The following is a 16,893-nucleotide window of genomic DNA, read 5'->3' as shown; positions in this document are numbered from 1 at the left end:
GAAACTCCTTTCACTTTAGTCATGAAGGGGAAGATGAGTGAGAGGAAAGTGGATGAATGTCACCAAGCCGTGAAAAGATTTGTGGTTAAACTGTTACATCATTTTTCTACAGTTGAGTCTCTTCTGTTTAGATATGTAAAATACATTGATATCTGGTTTTCACAGCAATATCCATGGATTTTAGCTTTCTTTGATATTTTCCTGTGCCATAGCACATCAGAAAATAACCAACATCATCTACAGCAGGGGTCTCCAACAGGGAGCTGGCGAGCTGCCAGTAGCTCACCCCAAGGTTCGGAAAATACAGTCTGTACAAACCATGGACTTTAAGCAAACTTTACGATGCAACTAAATCAAACACACAGACAGACCCCCACCTTGTCAGTCACATGAGTTTCACTGTCAAGTTTGTTTACATCAGATACGTTATAGGTGACTATGCAGCTCTTCTGGATAACACAACATATAGGAACAAAACTTTCCCAACAAACAGGAAATACGCTGCCATGGATACAATGAGTTAGACTATGGGCTTCAACTTTTTCAGCCCTTTGTTTACATTTTAGAAAATGCAGTGTAGTGAATGAGCTATTTGAAGTTCCTGTTTGTTCTGTACCACTGGATGAACTGACAGCTGTCACTGGATCACTGACTGAGGAGCTTCTTTATTCTCTGGTTCCTCAGCAGATTCATGGACGTTTATTTTCAGTGGTGTTTTCATGTCTGTGTGTTCAGGTCTGACTGAATCATGACTCAAACTGACACTGATGTGAGTTTTAGATGTTTTTGGTACAAAATCTGAGTTTTACATAGTGCTATTTGATGACTGGTTAAATCATCTTACTCCTCTGATTTGGTTTGGAGATCAGTTTGAGTGTTTTGATAGGATATGTGAATAAATATAACCAGTAATACAAGACATGAGGAGCTCTGATACCCTTTTATTTAGTCAATGCAGCTCTCAGAGGAAAACAGGTTGGAGACCCCTGCTCTACAATAAACTACAACTGTAGTACAAATGTTTTGCTCCTTTTTCCTCTTATTTTTGGAACTGAGATTCGATAAGAACAAGATCTGATGAGCAGTCATAACTGATAAATCTGAAATGAAACCCAACTTCTCTGAAGCTCTATTTTCATTCTTCACACGACCTACTTGTGTCAATTTCTGTGTATTTAACACAATGCAATGCCAAGAAAGCCTTTGAGGAGAGACTGTCAAAGTGAGTGCTGTTATGAAAATTTGTACAATTTATCACAAAGGCACAAAAATTCTGTGAGAAAGATCAGAGATGCAGCTGCAAGGATGGCAGGCTGTCTGTCCTGCCTTTGAATGGAAAAAAACTTTTTGATGAGAAAAACTAAATGTAAACGATTTACAATAAAAACTTCATAGGCCTTTAAAAACTGCTGAAGGGTACATTTAAATACATACACTGATGCATGCTTGATTAGCATATCTAATTCTGAACTCAACATGGATAAAATGTTGACAAACCCTTACTGCAAACTGTTTCATAGACGGGTCGGACTGATGATGATTAATATCTCAGGAAACAAACTGTGGAACTAAGTGGAGTCCTAACAGGGGCAGAAAATCCCTGAAACATCCTCTATTTCAGCCCGAGATTGTTCAGCCTGAAGGAAAACACTCCCCAGTCGCCTCTTAAGACTGTTATATGAATCCCTCTGTGGTAGTTTCAGGTTCAGCCCTGAAGTGAAGAGCGTTGCTTATTAGTTCTCTCACTAACAAGATTAGAGCCGGTCAAAGCTGCAGCCACACAATGCTCTACAGTTTCTGCTCAGTCCAGCTGCAACGGCTGTAAAATGGGATAAATATGTTCGCTGGAGGTTTAGTGAAGAGCAACAAGGCCTTTGGCTGCAGCCCAACTAGGAGGAAGGTGGAGGAGCATTCAGAGAGTGACAGGCATTCCTCTTTAACCCCTCCCACACCATTCTCACTTTTAAATAGTACCAGAAACACAGACAGGCGTGTAAACACAGTCATAGAAACAGACGCATGCACATAAAGACACTCACAAGACAACCCGAGCATGCATAAAAACTCGCACTCTCTCTCACACTCACATGCGCACACACACACACACACACACACACACACACACACACACACACACACGCTTCATGCATTTGGATAAAATCAAGTTTGCATTGATTCACATGCTCAGAAACACACTGCATGCACTCACTCACACTTTGCAGGGATAAAAGCACTCAAGCTGCATAAAAGTGTGCAAAGACACAAAAAAAAAAAAAAAAAAAAAAAAAAAAAAAAAACACACATCACACACACATCTTGGAAGTCTGGGTGGTACATTCAGTCAGTGCAGCGGCTGTAAAGAGCCTGGAGGCAGCTCCAGATTCCCAAACAGCCCTTGAGGAGGTGAGTCAGGCTGCAGGGACGACACTATACGAAGGCCTTTACATTTCTGTTACATTTCTGCAGGCAGGCTGTAAAACCTGCTGCAGAGCTGCAGACTGCTGCAGAGAGTCATCTCATGATCTTAAGATGATTCATAAGTCTTCTTATGCTGAAACACAGGCACAGTCTAAGTGTGTCGGCATGCTCTCTCACCTTTCTGTCAAAGTATCAGCAGTAAAACAGCAGGGTCTGAACATCTTTCTTACCATCCTTTTTTCAATTTTCCCACAGTTACATCCGTGAGTTTTTGTGGGCATCACCAACAACAAAACCATGAATGTCTGAGAAAAGACTGTCCGAAAGTTTGCACTGTTATTCCCATATGTGTAGGTTTATTGGATCTACCCCCATCTCTATGATGACAGGATTTTGTTTGCGTGGCCAATCATAACAGCTATAAACACTTTTGCCTTCAGATGTGGTCAGATGTGGTTTGTTTTGAGCATACTGACACTGAGGACTGAGCAGTATCGACTTTTCCAAAATATTTTCAAATGAGATATAGACTGAGACAATACTGTTTATAACAATATAGCTTTGTGCCAGTGTTCGCATCGCTCCCATCTCTTTCCACACAACCTTGCCCCCATTCTCCGTCTGCGTCTCTTCGCAGACCCGACCCCACTTGCTCACAGATTCTGGTCCACACTGCTGAAGAAGACCTGGTTTGTACAGAGAATGAGCAGCAAAATCATGTCATCTGCCACGATCAGGCTGAATCCAAAAGTGGAAGCACTTCAGATCTGTTCCATCATTTACAACAGCGCCATAAAGTGTATTAGACTTCATGCTGCTGCTGCTGCGAAGGTGTCACATCCAAAAAGTCAACAAAACATGTTGTCTGCTTCATTTACTCATGCTATGCTTTATGAAAAGAAAAAAGGACTTTGCACTGTTACACCTGCATATATCTGCACCTTACTAGATTTAACCATTATTTTTTAATCAAATTTGTTTGTGTGTGCTTTGCTTTTTGACTTATAGTCCAAAAACAAGTTTGCATGGCTTTGTGATTTAATTGATGATGATTGATTTGTTCGCCTGTGTGTGTGTGTGTGTGTGTGTGTGTGTGTGTGTGTGTGTGTGTGTGTGTGTGTATCTGTTTCTTTTGTTTGTGGCACCAGATGGAGTAGCACTCTAAATCTCATCGTATTTTTTTGGCAATACAATGACAAAGGCTTTCTAAGTTTCTAATATATGCTAATTATTACAACACAAAGTACAGATGACGCTGGTGGAGCAATCAGTCATAAAGTAAAGAACTGAATTAAGATTTTGACCTGATTATGGCGCTACAGGTAAAATAACAGTATGAAAAATGATCCTGAGAGCAACATGAATGTCTCATAATATTCATGGTAACGCATCTAACAGCTGTTGAGACATTTCAATTTAAACTACAAATGCACTGAATGAATGAATTACCAAGCGCATACAAAGAGCCAACATGCTAAAAACCTTGGCTACAACAACATCCAACACGCTTTTTCAAAATCACTTTCTGGACTAAATTATTTGAGAATCAAGCAAAAAATTACTGTAAAAGTCAACAGTGACCTTGAATGCTACTAATTCCAATTATAACCAGGAAAATAAGGTTGTAAATAACTGGAATAATCTTTTGAAAACAGTAATGTCAACACTAAATTTAGAGGGGAGAAGCAAAGCAAAGCAGTGTCACAACCCAAGACAGAAGCATCCACAATTACAAATGTTAAAAACACAAAGACATGAGTGTGAGAGAAAGAAATCCTTCATTTGAGTAAATACATGTTGCTCTGCATTAGACTGGTCTGAATTAATTTACTAAAGGGAAAAAATCCAAAATTCAATCCAAAACAGACAATTGTGAAGTAAATATAAATTGAGTCGTTCTGCAGATAAAAGATGAAAAAGGAAGAAGGCTGCAAAAATTGTCAAGAAATGCTGGAAACAGACTCGGCTCTCACTTGGAAACAGAGGAGAGAAAAGACGAAAAAAGAAGGAGTCCTAAAGAAAAGCTAAGAGTTTAACTAGGCAGACTTTCATTCAGGAGCAGAGTTGTCAGGGAGATGTTCCAGTACTTTGTGTACACCAGTGTCTCGGTCTACAGTTTGAGGCCAATTAGGAAACTATGTGCACTGGATTCAGCTGTCAGGTTCCTATCTGACGCTGCCTCAGTATGAAAAGGCAAATCTGTGGGAGCGCAGAAAGGAGCTGGACGGCTCGAGACAAAACAACTGCAGAAGAGCCGATCAGAGAGAGGACAACAGTTCCCAGCAACCTTTTCACAACACAGAAAAAGTTATGGAGGACAGGACCGCAGTTTGATTTTCACTTCTGAAAGCATTAATCCAGTCCCAGGAAATCTCAGGTCTAACACTTGAGTTAATATGTTGAAACCAGTATTTGTTACTTTTTCCCTGAGAGTTCTTTCCTTGGTACCAACCACATACTACAGATGTGTGATTAGTTGCCTAAATGATTAAACGAGTCAGCACCTGAAATATTAGTCAGTTCAACTAATTCTTAATATTTTATTAATGTACAACACCATCATGATGTAACGCTGCCGCCTGTCACTAACAGTGGTTGCAGCTGCCCCCCACAATAGTGCCCTAAGCAAGGTGGAGAGTGTGACAGAAGATGTCTAAATAAAACCATCTGGTTGGACAGTATTTTGATCTAGAAAATAATGTTCTATGTACACTGTGTCAGAGTAAACTGGCATTTTAACTAGACCTGAGCGACCATCAAATTTCTGGTATCATGACATCACTGAGAAGCCCTGTGTGAATGGTTGTTCAGACTAGAAAAGTGCTGTGTACTGTACATGCAGTCCATTAACCATTTTTGTTCTGGTGCTGGTGTTAATGGTTTGGTCTAGCACAGCACTGTTATTTATTTATGAGCTGCTATATGTAAGTACTTTAATTTGAAAGGTCAGTTGCTGCTGACCAGTGAAGCCCCGGCTCATGTTTCCCTGCCTGCACACAAGTCTCTCGTTGCACAGACAGACTGTAACTCCACCGTCTTGGACCACAGCTGGTGACAGTGGTTTTTGTTCTGCCCCGGAGGAGAACTGGCACCTGTGGTGTTACACCAAGCTCACCGAGGCAGCAGAGCAGAAGGAGGACTGCTGTCGCCAGCTGCAGTTAGCTTGCTAGCTGTTTAAGCTAGCTGCTGGTTGCATGCATACACCTAACTTTGTGACAACAGTTTGGGGAAGACCTTTTCCTATTTCAACATGACAGAGCCACTGCTCACAAAGCTAGCTGCATAAAGAAATGGTCTCTCCAGTTTGGTGTGAAATAAATTAACTGGCCTTCACAGAGCCCTGACCTCAGCCCCATCCAACACCTTTGGGATGGACTGGAATGCTGCCTGTGATCCAGGTCGACCACAGGGAGCTAATCCCTGCTGCTGGGTTTCCGAAATCTTGTGGAAAGCTTTCCCTGAAGAATGGAGGCTGTCATAGCAGCAGATTAATACCCATGGTTTTACAATGATATGTTCAACCATCACACATTGTTGCCTCATGAATTCAGCTGTCATTGCCCAAACACAATCATATCACACTCTCAGAGAATGCAGCTCAGACCAGACCTGAAACTAAATAACAAAAATGAACCAGAGGGTAGCGCTCAACAGGACAAGAACGAGTGGTAGAGGAATCAACCTCAGGAGCTCAGCTGTCAGGACGAGACAACAAAGACACTTTCAAAACACAGGAGGAGGAGACGGAGCTGCAGCTGAGATGAGACGGAGGACGGCGTTGAGACTTGCCAAAGAGACGCTGAAAACTGGATCACAACATTGACTGACTCAGCTAGTGTTCAGCTGTCAGATGAGTAACACAGACAGACAGCTGGGTTTGTGGCTGGCATGGATACAGTTAGAAGACGAGATTCACACACGGAATACACAGACACAGACACAGACACACAGACACAGACACACAGACACAGACACAGACACACAGACACAGACACAGACACAGACACACACAGACACAGACACACACAGACACACACACACCAAGGAAACATGCTTGAGTGGATGAGAAGCTGAGGAAAAAAGGGAGGGAGTGACAAAACTCCTCTTTTTGCATCAAAGCCAGTTTAACCCAAAGAATTAGACTGAATTAATTCTGTTTCTTACAATTAACTCTTTGTTTTGGGGGATCCTCCATGAAGGCAGAGCTCCCTTTAGCATTTTCTTTTTAATCAAAGAAGAGATGAGCAGCACAGTGAAGGGACGATGAAGCAGAGAGGAATGCACAGGATCACCTTCAAACATGTATTTGTGTGCACAGTAACTGGATCTTTGTCTACACATGAGCACAATGGCAGCTTCAGTTTGATTTATGATCTCCCAACCATATAATTACAAATATTTCCCCATGACGCCATCCACTCTAAACCTGAAGGGGTGCAGTGGCAAATTTGAATCAGTCAGTTGGATTATTGGTAATATCTATCCCAGGGTTCCTTTAGTTTCTATTTAAAATATTCTTCCTTTATTCAAAATGTTTTTGCTTCTATAAGAGCACAGAGTCGCTTACTGAGAAGAACAACTTTAAAAATTCTTTTTTGTTTTTTTTGTTTTAAAATGGTGAAACTTTCAAGAAAAAAAAAATACAAAAACAAAGCCAAGTCATCACCAAACCTGTTTTCCAACAACTTCTCTAGAGTCATTTTCCTGGTCCTGCACAATTCTGGATTATATGACAGCTGTGATCATCTGACTCCTGTGAATTCTCCCTTAGGGTTTCCTTCATTCTGAATAATGTTGTTTCTGTATTCATAATCTTTCTTCCACCATGTTTTCTCATCATGTGACACCCTTGTTACAACATGTTAGACTTGTTTTACATTGTGCAGCTCTACAGTGTCCATGCAGGATTTCTAATTACTAGAGCGAACAGAACAGACTGTACGACATCTTTGCAAGCCCTGCAGCCTGTTTCACAAAAGCTATTTGCAAGCGATGCAGATGACAAAAAGCAGTGTCACAAATAACTGTTACGAGCAAACTGTAGATACATTTCTGAGCAGTATTTGTTTTGATTATAGAAACTTGTCAAAATTAATGAGTGAGGAAATTTACAGATCATACCTTACATGATGCAAATTTGGCAACATGTGCTCCCGGGTTGGTGGAAACATGAATGAATGAATGAAATGTGAAATAATGACTCTACTGCAGTGAGGTGTTGTGACTCACCAGGTCTGCAGCGTAGGCCATCAGCAGCCAGCTCCTGCCCCTCTGGACACACACAGGTGTATTTGGGAGAGTGTTTGTTGATTTGCGGTGCAGGCAGACACATGTAGCTACAGCCGCCATTTTCTCCTTTCTCTGCGCACCAGTTAGTACCTGTCAGAGTCAACAGCTCTTGTTAGTTTGCCCGACAGAGAAAGTCAAACAGCAATATACCTCCTATTAACACAAACATGAATCCTTGTAATGTGAAACTGTTTATAGTGCGTGAGGCCTCACCAGCCTCTTCCACTGTGTTTGACATATATGCACATGTGCACAGTCTGTGTGAATTGATTTGAAAAAATAAAAAATTATACACACACACACACACACACACACACACACACACAGAGAATATATAAGTAGCAAATTTCTAAATAATAAATAATAATATAAAACATAATAATCTAATAAATAATATAATGATCTGATCTGCACAGTCTGCTGTACTTGTGGGACTTGCGATCTGATCTAGACTATAATGTGTTTTTGTTCTTCCCAACAAATTTCACTTGATGTTGGAAACAACAGTCTGAAAAAACAGTCATGACTCGAGGCCCACTTACTAGCTTGTTCAAGAGGTATCACATTTTTGTTTTTAACAACAGGTGCAGTCTGTTCAGTTGTTGTTCAGATGAACTTTCAATCTCAACTGACCACACTCCCTCTGTTGATGGCTGTGTGATATGACTGAAAGCTTCCTGAGGTTCAGTAAGCAGACCCTGAGTTCAGATTGTTTTATCAAGAGGCAAGAAGCTGGTGTGTGATGTTGCTACATCTTATTGGCTCCTTCCCTCCATTAATCTCAAGTAAATTATTTTAGCAGCTAGTAGACCTGCGTCAATTATGGCTGCATGATTACAGCTTCAGGGACAATTAGCATTACAACACCCTGTACCTGAATCATGTGTAATTACAGCAATTTCTGATTAACTTCTTCATCAACCCTCATTAACTCACAGCAGTAGATACTGTAAAAGTATCTAACATCAGCCCTGAGGTTGAGATCCTTAACGTCCGTCTGTTCCCCCCTCCCATCAGGTTCTTACCCGATAGCTGGATCAGCTCGTGATAGACTATGATGTCCTGGGGGTCGTTCAGGTTGCTGGCCAGCGTCACCACGTCAGAGCCTGTGAACTTGTTTGCGCCGTAGATGGCTTCATTTTCGCCGTCTGTCCAAAAGACTCGATCCTGGAGAGAAGACAGAAAAACAGAGCTCAAGTCTCATGTACTGTGATGGATGAAAGCTTTCAGAGACATAATACTGAACCTGACTCAATGTAAGAAAACAGATCACCACAAACTGCTGACTTAATCTGCCCATTGTTTTTTAGATTAGAATACATCTGAGTGCATTAGCACACTTTAGCAAAGGCCACTTAACAACAGAAAACTGTTGTTAAACCTCTTGACTATAAATCAGCATCTTCGAGCCAACCAAATTTATTACAACTGTTGTCATGGTTACTGCACAACTGCAAATCAGTTTTTCAATTCATGCAATTAATACTATAATCAAGCTTTTTCCAACGATGTAACAACCCATTCTGTGAATTTCTTTTCTTATCTGAATTAAAAAAAAAAAAAAAAAAAAGTGATTTCTACAAACTATACATCTTAACCTTTTATCTGACATTTTACAATCGTTTTTCAAACGTCTTGATGGAGAGATTCTACTAGTGATGAGAATCGAAAACTAGTTCCAGTTGTGAATTTTTTAGAATCATATTCCTCTGAGCTCATCATTTCTTTTCATTGATGCTGGCATGTTTTTTTGACAGGTGTAGTCAAACTGTCATTGTTTTGCAGTGTGACAGTACACTGCAAAACAATAACCTAAAACTCATGTACCTATGCTGCTGGAAACTTAACAACAAGGAGCCATGACAGAGAGAGAAATCGTTTATGAAAGATGACGTCAGTGCTGGTTGTAATGTCTGTAAAAAGGTAATTTCAAGAAAGGGTGGAAACACCAGCAATATGCTGCAACATCCTTCTATACAACATGGGCTCAAATTCCAGGACTGCCATGTATTTGGCACAACTGCAACTGCTTCCCAACCGAGCAGCACGTCTGTAACGGAGGGCAAATATCCTACATTATAATAACAGTGTCATTTGTTCATCAGGAATCATTAAGGAAATCAACAAATAAAATACATATTGCCATTGGTGGCAATAAGAGCGTATCAATTCCCATCTATTAGATTCTACATCACAAATGCAGCCATCTGTGTGCTAAGACCATCTGTGCCCCTGCACTGCGCTTTGCAGACACCACCTGTCAAATCAAACTCACGTCTCTCTTTTCATTTCTGCTGATTTAGGTGGAGCTCTGTTTCAGTCTGTTCAGCCTCAGCATCTTTCACTGCTCATGTTGTCATGTTAACCCCTCTACTCACACCCGCCTCCAACTGAAATCCTTGTGCAGAGGATTTTCCCCCTTTAGTGTGTTCACAATGCCTGCATGTGAATAAATGTGTCATCTGAGAGAGAGTGAGGTAGCAGTTGTGTGAGTGGGTGTGGGTGAGGGAGACAGCGAGAGAGCCACATGTCCATGATTCTGATTCAGCCACACAGCATGGACATATGAAGAGTGCAGGTTTTAAAAATCAGATAGCACTGTTAGTACTTAACATTAGTAGTGTGGGCGCACACTATAGTTTTCATACACAATGTGTGATCCTCCGAGGGGACCTGCTTTCTTAATCTTGTAGGTTTTGTATGACATTTCTCCACTGAAGTTTCTAACATCTTTAAATTTATTTTCACTTATTTTGAAACCAGAAAATTCAGCTAGGAAGAGCTGCACTGTGTTAATGTGTTGCCTTAGAATAGATCAAGATTATAGAAATCTACTACACACATTTCCACCAACATCCATAGATTTTCTAAGTCTTGACAGTGAGAAAGGAGCACATGTATTACAATGAAGTGCAGAGGACAACAAATTGAATGACATACAGCCTGTGACTGATTAGAGTGACATCACAAGGCAAACTGCAAATTCCTGCACAAACTCAACTTGCTGTGTGCGACTTTACCAACACTGAAACAATCATTAGAAAAGTTTTTTTCTTGCCAATTCATATGAATTTATTCTCATCTCTGCAGAAAAGTCAAAGAAACAGGAAAAGACTAAACTGGGATAGGATGGCAGAGCAGAGGTACAAAGGCAACACAGCTTGTAAACTACAGTGAGGTGAACTTGGCTCTACATTAAACACTAATGAACTAAATAAATCAAATCAGTCTTGAGCCAGGACTGTCAAGACAGACGTCATCCAACAAACACAGCGTGAGTGTCCTGGATCAGGGATACAAAGTTTGCTAGTTTTGTTTATTATTCTCACATATATGATCATTACAATTAAAAAATACTTTAAATGATTTCAGTAAGAATGACAGGCAGCGACTGGATCAGGAGACAGTTAGACAAAAAGACTAACAAAACCACCTGAAAACAGTTAGGACAACTAAATCTGGAGTTGAAATCAGATCAATAATCATAATGTGTCTTTACTTTCAGAGCATATTAAACAATATGAAACATAACAGCTGCAATACCTCAAAAACAGTGAGAGCAAAGGGATGAGCCAGGTAGTCTGAGGACTGCAGCACTTTCTTCCTGTTGTCTCCGTTCAGGTCGACGCTACAGAGCATGTGCAGCTTAGAGTCAACCCAGTACAACCTGCCTTTGATCAGATCTGAGAGGAAGAGGAGTTGTATGAAGAAACAGGAGAGGAGAGGGTGAGAGGAGGAGAGAAATGAAAGAGGAAGATGGAAAAAACAACAAAAAAATAGGAAAAAGATGAATAGAAAGAAAACAGAGGGCAGAAAAATCCACAAGGAAAAGAATAATTACATAAGGTAAGAAAGGAGGGATACAAGAAGGAAGATGAACCAGATGAACATTCAATAAAAAGTGTATTGGACAGGGGAAATGAGACCAGGGAGAGAATAGGAGGGTGAAAGGATGAAGAAGAAAAGTACAGAAGACAGATGAGGCATGGAGGGCAGAGATAGGAGGAGAGAAGAAGAAAAAAATAAAATCAATACAACATTTCATTAACAAGGACAAATCAATGGTTTTCCCCAGCGTTCTGGACTCAAGCGCAGAACAAGAAAGAGACTGAACAAAAGAAGATTTGATTATATGATCTGGTCAGGTGTTAGAGAGTGGTGAACTTTACTGGATAAAAAAAAAAACAAAAAACACAACAGTGATTTTTTTTAACACAACATAAAGGCTCTATTGATCCTCACAGGGGAATGATTCATGATTAAGTGCTTAGGCTGCATTTTTCATTCTTTTCAACCTGTGTCACATTTTCATTTGAAGCTTTGTGCATGTGCTTGCAGTCAGGAGTCATTAGTCTTTGGTAAATGAAGCTCATGAAGTGAACATAAAATTCCTCAAAATGTAAATAAAAACTATTAATGCCTCAATTTGTCTGTTAATTTCTTTTATGGTGGATTTTCCATTTAAATGATCAGCAGTAATGACAAAGATGACTCATTGTGTGTGCGTGTGTGTATATGTGTGTGTGTGTGTGTGTGTGTGTGTGTTCCTACCAAGAGTGATTCCATTAGGCCACTGAATGTCTGTTGCCACCAGAACCTGTCTGTCCACTCCATTCATACCAGATTTCTCAATCTTGGCAGGTTCACCCCAGTCAGACCAGTACAGAAACCTACGGACACATTTTTATACGTACACATTTGTAAATATACCATTGTCAACAGTAGATACAAGGATTTCATCAGACATCATCAAAACACAAACTTTCCACCCACCCAGACAGTGGGTCCACCGCGATGGAGGCTGGTTCTTTAAGGCCTCTGCTGAACAGAACTTTCTGTTTGGTCCCATTGAAGTTGGCTACGGAAATGGTTTTAGTGCTGAGATCGGACCAGTACAGGTTCTTATAGATCCAGTCCACAGCGATTCCCACTGGGGTCTGGACGTTGTCTATCACTTTGTAGTGGGTGCCAACGTCACCTCGTTTGTCCAGCAAGGTGCTGTGAGGACAGAAACAACAGAGACAAGGTGACTTAATGCAAGTGTCACTGTCCAGCATATTAATGTAAATGTAATTCATAAAAATGGTGTTTCAAAAAAACAAAACGTTGTCACCTCTGCTACACAAGAAATGATACGTAGGGGCTGTTGTTAATATTTTAAGATTCAAATAATAATAATAAGTAAAAGATCCCTGATAATTTCAGACAAACATGGAGCCTCACATCAGCCAAGTCCATTGTTCAGTTTTCGTTGGTTGTAATTAATTTCAAATTTAATGGATTTTGTGCTCTATTGTCAACACACAATGCAGAGTATCACATGACCAACTCTGCAATCATACAACTCTCCTGAGTTTGTCCATTGACATCAGCTCTCACATGGGAAATCTTTTCTATCTCTACTAACACTGTCTATATCACGAGCATGGCATTAGCATTATCATGCTATGTTAGCATTCATTTCAAAGTACAGCTGTGACGGACCCTGGTTAAGTGAAATATTAAATTAGGAATGATACTGTGGATGGAGACACAGCACTAGTGACGCTACAAAAAAAAAAACCACCTCTGTACATTTATTCACTTTCATGCAGCTGTTATTTTTCATTCATTTGACAAAATATGAAGATCAAATTGAGCAAACTTGAATGTAAGGAAATGTGTCAAATTTTCCAGTATTAAACTGGAAAATTCAGGATTCTGCTACTTTTTGGCAGTAATCTACCTGTATATGGCCTTCTGGCCCAGGTCAGCCCAGAAGATCATCTGCTGGTCAAAGTCAGCATCCAGAGCCACCGTGTTCCTCTGCTGCTCCACAATCTGAGTGTACTCCTTCCTCTCCAAACCCAGACGACGGATGTCACGGCGATTAGTGAAGATCAGGCAGGGCTCCTTACCTGAGGACAGGAGAGACTTAGTTAAATGAGAAACAGAAGTTTAAGGTTAAATCTGACAGTGCATCTCTTCAAAATGTAGCTCAGGTTTCTCTGGGCCCCTTACTGATGCTGGACACTGCAGTCTCTGATTGAACTGGCCTCATTAAATGTTTCAAACATGTTAAATGTGTGGGCTCTTTTTTTCCTTCACCAAGGATATGTCTGAACAGATCAACTTAATGACCAATTTGTTTGTAAAACCAAAGGCTATTAGTTTTAAGTAAATGGTCTAAATTAGTGACATTTAAAGAGATTATGAAGATTATATTGTTCTGACAGAAGAGGAATTATAGTTTAAAGAGGGCTTTATAGGATCTGTTGACAATTTATATGGAAAAAGAGCAGGTCTAAGGATACAGTGATGGTCTTTGTCAACAAGCAACAAAGTCTCTTTTCATTGCAGAAACAATAGCACATGATCACCAGACTAGAGAAAGACATGTGCGTCTCCAGCTGAACAACAACTCCAGAGCCTTTTTGATCATATTTGACAGAGTATAATAGTGGTGACTTCTTGAAGATATTTGAGGTCTATTTCTGGATCTAGAGATTATTTTAGTATCTGCCTCTCATTTTCCAGTTGATGTCACTGAAGAAGGAGAAGTGTTCAACTACTTCAGATTTTCAAAGTTTTTTTTTAAGCTAAAAAAAATTTTCCAGTTAAATGAACCTCCAGTGTGTCTGAACCCAGTGGCTCTCAACCTGTCAGATGGGTTGTTAAAGGGCATTTTTATTATACTTATTATTTATTAGATGGTGGTAGCAGAGGTAGAGAGATGACAGGAAATGAGAGAGATGACACAAAGGTCTCCACTGAATTCAAACTGGGGATGTAGAAGTTCATGGTTCTGTTTTTAAAAATGCCATTGAAACAAATTTCATTAACAATGACTGTTACCTAACTCTTTAAATGGAATGCAGTGGTTTTTAATTTCATCAATTACTTGTGTGCTTTTCCTGCCTCGAAGAAGATCTATTATTGACATTCTCTCCATCACACAAATTCTTATTAAATGAAAATGAGATGGTGAACATAATTTTGCCTGCACAGGATCCGTCCCTTGAAGAAATACTCCAAGAAGTACTTAACGAAACACATTTCCTTTTGTGGTGTGTTATTTAAAAAGGGTAACAAATTAGGGCAGTCTATATGAACAATGAAAATCATGGGGTAGCCGAAGGTGGCTCAAGATCATAGACTGTAAATAAAGATGGAAGCAGCCTCTGAGATGTTTTTGAAGCTAAGAGTGGGCTGCTCCACTGTTGCCATCTTGGCAGGACCTGACTCCACCTAACTCCTGGCTTATCCAGAAATGGGCAAAGAGGTGGGGTGAGTATGGAGCAGAGACTTTGGTGTATGTTTGTTTGTGGCAAGCATACGCTCACGCACCTGTCACTCAAAGCGGCCATGCCTTCAATTACACAGAACTTTGAGCCTTACTAAAATTTAAATGAGTGAATTATATAAAAATTCACCCCCGCACATTTGTCATAAAGGAGGAAATTGGTCATGTTTATTTCTGTTATTATTTCTGTTATTAGGTTGGACATTGACTCACTTCTGGAGCCAGCCTCAAGTGGACATTAGAGGAACTGCAGTTTTTAGCACTTGTGTTGGCTTCATTTTTCATCCTTGGAGGTTGCCACTTGCTCAAGAAATGTTCTGCTAAAAATCTAAATCGAGATTCAGCAAAAACATTTCACCTTCCAGCTGTTTCTGGGTCATGAGAGACGAGACATTTTGAGTTTGCCCTTTTCCAGAAGAAGCAATGAATCCAGAATACACTGAACTGCCGGTTTAGTAACTTCACCTATCTGTAAGTATGGTCTGATAAAAAGCCTGGCAAATCAAAGTCATAATGTTCAGTTTTGTTGGAAACTGGTTTACATTTAGTCTACCATCATTGGTAAATATCAGGAATCAGGACGACTCAATACAGTTCAACAGCACCAGAAACTACAGCCTCCAAAATGACCACACAGATGAGTTAACACCTCTATAAAAAAACTTTTTGAGTCAAGTCTGACAGCCTGATGGTGGTTTGTTGTAGTGAAGCTCACTGCAGTGCTTCTGAATGATTAAAGGAATCTTAAAAATACAGTGTGTTTTTGCACTATATAAATCTGCTCTATTTTGAGTTTTCTTGAGCAGAAGTGAATAAGCCTGAGACAAAAAGAAAGAAAATAACAGCACAGTGCATCTTTAAGGTTGAGGGCTGATGTTATATTTCGGGGAGTCGTTCTGAATTCCCAGCTGTTGACTCACCAACAGCCTTGCAGACTCCGGTGGTCGGGTCCATCTGGTAGCCGTTGTGGCATTCACACTTGTATCCTCCCTTCAGGTTGATGCAGATCTGACTGCAGATGCCAGGATTCAGACATTCATTGATGTCTGCATACAGAGAGAGGGAGAGATGAAGAGAAGGAGGAGGGGGTGGGGCAGAGGAAAACAGCTGGTATCTGACATGTTTAATTAATCCGGTCTGCTGAATGCTTCAATCTGGGTAATCAGACGTTTGCACTCGACTCTGCAGCAAACACAGGTTGAAAACCTGTCTAGACAAAATTGTTTTTCAGTGAAATTATACTACTGTTTTTTGAAAACAATTACTTTTCTGAAATGTTCCCATGATTCCTATTGCATGAGGCTTAACTGATGTCAGCTTGGGATGCACAAAATGAAAATTAAACCTAGCTTTAATTGCTGTTGATGTTTTGCCAGTACAGTCTCATCAGAATTAAAAGTAAATATTCAAATGCTTTCAGGAGTTTAGCAGTGATTTTACATGCGGGAGTAGATTAAGCACCACTGTGCAACCAGTGGCGTTCATTCTAGATGGGATTACACACATTTCCCAATATCCAAAGCAGCATTTGAGGCCAAGACTGGCTCAATAACAAAACTGTCGGATCAGAGCCTCCTGAACGTAACAGAGAATTTCAGCTTTTAGAAAAAAAACAAAACGATTACAACACAGCTGATCGCATTACACAGAGGCCAGACGTGCACAATAAGCACATGTACCGGCTGTAACTCACACTACCAGCCTACTGATGTCTGACCCAGCCTGGTGGATCAGTGGCTCCTTAGAAAGACAAATATAGTAAAGCATCTTTCCTCAAAGTGCTGAACAAAAATCAAACATACTAAGTTGAATGTAAAAGAACAAATAAGTCAATGTTTTACTTCCAAAAAAAAAAGTTGATAAAGCTGAATCAGCTGAAGCTGATAATTCTTGCTGATCTACTT

At 40.2% G+C, this 16,893-nt stretch overlaps 1 protein-coding gene across 2 annotated transcripts in view; it reads right to left on the bottom strand.

Moving 5' to 3' along the window:
* The window catches only part of vldlr (very low density lipoprotein receptor), a 70,524-nt gene that overhangs the window by 9,952 nt on the left and 43,679 nt on the right, over positions 1–16,893 (bottom strand). For both annotated transcript variants that reach the window (XM_071465958.1, XM_071465959.1), the window contains exons 10-16: positions 15,910–16,035; positions 13,433–13,604; positions 12,481–12,705; positions 12,259–12,377; positions 11,251–11,390; positions 8,733–8,874; positions 7,648–7,797 (exon numbers count right to left, since the gene is read on the bottom strand). In XM_071465958.1, coding sequence (XP_071322059.1) covers positions 7,648–7,797; positions 8,733–8,874; positions 11,251–11,390; positions 12,259–12,377; positions 12,481–12,705; positions 13,433–13,604; positions 15,910–16,035 — 1,074 coding nt within the window. The remainder of the gene's footprint in view (positions 1–7,647; positions 7,798–8,732; positions 8,875–11,250; positions 11,391–12,258; positions 12,378–12,480; positions 12,706–13,432; positions 13,605–15,909; positions 16,036–16,893) is intronic.

The sequence above is a fragment of the Trachinotus anak genome, unplaced genomic scaffold, assembly GCF_046630095.1.
Source record: "Trachinotus anak isolate AG129_WGS33_773 ecotype Australia unplaced genomic scaffold, CSIRO_AGI_Tana_v1 ptg000028l, whole genome shotgun sequence".
NCBI lineage: Eukaryota > Metazoa > Chordata > Actinopteri > Carangiformes > Carangidae > Trachinotus > Trachinotus anak.
This window is presented reverse-complemented; position numbering and strand designations above follow the sequence as displayed.